The sequence below is a fragment of the Arachis duranensis genome, chromosome 4, assembly GCF_000817695.3.
Source record: "Arachis duranensis cultivar V14167 chromosome 4, aradu.V14167.gnm2.J7QH, whole genome shotgun sequence".
Lineage (NCBI taxonomy): Eukaryota > Viridiplantae > Streptophyta > Magnoliopsida > Fabales > Fabaceae > Arachis > Arachis duranensis.
The window spans coordinates 14,764,587-14,767,434 of record NC_029775.3 but is presented as its reverse complement, the minus strand read 5'-3'; the positions used below and the strand labels follow the sequence as shown (position 1 = coordinate 14,767,434).

General features: G+C 26.9%; 1 protein-coding gene across 1 annotated transcript in view; it reads right to left on the bottom strand.

Moving 5' to 3' along the window:
- LOC107483514 (ABA-responsive protein ABR17) overlaps positions 1-684 on the bottom strand; it is a 1,987-nt gene extending 1,303 nt beyond the window's left edge. Inside the window, exon 1 of the mRNA XM_016104137.3 lies at positions 399-684. Within this exon, the coding sequence (XP_015959623.1) occupies positions 399-579 (181 nt within the window). The 5' untranslated portion in view covers positions 580-684. The remainder of the gene's footprint in view (positions 1-398) is intronic.
- Between the last annotated feature and the right edge of the window lie 2,164 nt (positions 685-2,848).

The window sequence follows — 2,848 nt, the reverse complement described above, 5'->3', positions numbered from 1 at the left end:
AACTGACTAATTTATATAATTCATTGTATTATGATTTTTTTGTTTTTTCTTTAAATAAAAATTAAAAATATATTTGTTTTTTTTATCAAAAATTTAAATATAATTCTATTTAAATGGTATAAATTAATCAGATTAAATCGGATCTAATAATTATAATGTAAATAATTAAATTTATTATTATTGGTATAATAAATCAATTTTATTTTAATTTATTAAAAATAAATTATTAATTAATTTAATAAAAATATCCAATAATATCATGACATATGACACGTATAAACGTCTTTTAAAAAAATATTGAAACGTCTTTTAAAAAAATATTGAAAGTATATTTATCAAAGTAGTCTCTTTTAAATTATTAGTCGAAATAACGATTAAGGGAGTTTATATATACGAACCTTCAACAGCGGTAACCTTCTTGACAGTTCCAGGGCCTCCGTTTCCTTCAACGATCTCAATACTCTGGATTGCCGGAATCAGCTTTGGGGTGAGTTCATCGCCGTCTACCACGGTGGCTTTGAATAGTTTTGCTGGAGGCACCGGTGAGGTTGACTCCTCTTCAAAAGTGTGAACACCCATAACTATATGATTGAGTGAAGAGAGTTGTGAGAGTATTCAACTTCTTAATTAGTAGTGAGGGTGATGCGATTTATAACAAAGCAAGAGGTGCTATTTATAGAGACTCTTCTGCACTTGGATTAGCTTAGGACAATTAATTAAGTTCACTATGGCTCACTAGCTAGTTGCGAATTGGAATAATAATAATAAGGTGGCTGCTTATCTCATAAGTTTAATTTATTGGGACAATGTGAAGTGGGATGGGGGAAAAGAAAACAAACAAGACCCGAGAATTAGTCAAAGTAGACGGATTTATTTTAAAATTTAAATTTGTGTAATTAAAAAAATAAGCAATAAGGCTTCTAGACGGTGTATGATGTGTTGGTTTTACATTGACAAGTGTTCAGCTGGCACAAATTAAATTAATGAAGCGGTGGATTTTAAAATATCATTTTCATGTGACTTCAATATATCGAGTTCATCCTTAAGTGTAAGAATAATTGGTACGGTAAGGAGTTAAAAATTTTAGGAAAATTATATGGTACAGATTTAAATCTGTACAGATTTAAAGATTTGTTTATGTGTTAAAATCTAAATCACACATTCTAAAGTCACATTTTTCATTTAAAATCGTAACTCTTCACAAAGAAAAACGTTACTTAATGGAAAAAAGTAAATTAAAAGATTTAAGAGAAGAAATAATTAAGTTATCAAAATTAATAGATCAAAAATTAATGATTTTAACTAATGTTAACTGTAATGACACCGAATTCTTAAAATCAATACAAAATGATTTCTCTCAAAATCTTTATTTTACTATAAGTTTTATTGAAGGACTTCAAAAACCTGAAAAAACTTATTTTTCACACGGAATTTCTAAAAAAATGTTACCATGGAAATGATTCACCACATCTTTATCATACCTTTAACCCACAATTAAATTCTATAGTAGACATGCTTGAAGAAATTTTAGTATCCATAAAATTTCAGAGAAATAAGTAAAAAGAGAATCCCAAAGAAGAAAAATTTCAAAATATAATCAACATAACAGATTTAAAAGTAAAACCACCACTAAAATTATGAATATTGAAGAAAAATTAGAAGAAGTTACAATGCTTTTTAAACAATTAAAAATGGCTCAAGAAAATAATACTATGGAACAGGGATTTCAAATAGAAGAAGAATTAAATCCTGAAAATATAGAAAATGAAGAACACATCCTAGATTATTCAAGCGATGAAGAACCAGCAATTCCAATACAAGTAAAAAATGAAGCTGGAACATCTAAGGATAATCAATCTCAATTTAAATGGGAAACAGGTTTTGATAATTATGCTTTTAAAAAAGGATTTATAAATAAAGATTCAAAATATACAAAAATACCATCAAAATATGTTCCTAAAATCCAGGAAATGGAAGGAGATAGAATGCTCGATTTAGACTGTAAAAAGAATGAAAAAGAAATTTTTGAAAACTGGTTAAATTCCTTTTTATTGGAAGCTTTTACCAACTTAGCAACAAAAGCAATAGCTTATGATAAGATATTATATATAATGATGATTCTATATAAAGAATTTTTTGGAAAAAATATTATAGATCATAGACAAGAAGTCTATAATAAAGAGTATCAAGAAGCAAAAAACCATTTAGCTAATATTCAGATATATGATTTATGTAATGTGGAGTCTTATATATGTGAATATAGAATACATTATTACAAATTAAAAGAAGAAGATAAAAATCATTATCTTAGTATGTATATAACAAAACTTCCATATCCTGCTAATGAGTTTATAATGGAAAGATTTATAAGAGAAATAAATAGAGGAACAATTGAAAATAATTTTGGTGGAGCAACCTCTGCAATAAGAGAGGAAATAAAAGAACGGTGTATGCAAGAAGCAACTCAAAAAAGATTTGCAAATATAATTAGAATTTGCTGTCAGGATAATGAAGAGATACCTCAAAAATATGGTCTTAATAAAAATTTTCAAAGAAAAAGAAAATATCAATTTAGAAAAAGAAAATACTATCCAAACTGAAGAAAAAAGAGGTATTTTAGAAGGAGAGATAACAATAAAAACAAAAGACAAAAAAGTAACTATTGCCCAAATAAAAAAGAAAATTGCAAGCGTTGGTATTGCCAAGAAGAAGGACACTATGCAAATGAGTGCCCGAAAAAGAAGGATAAAAAGGATCTTACTAAACAAATAGAAATTGCTAAGTCTTGTTTCATGGAACCTTTAGAGAAATCTGATGATAACTTAGACTATATTTTTGAATATGTCTC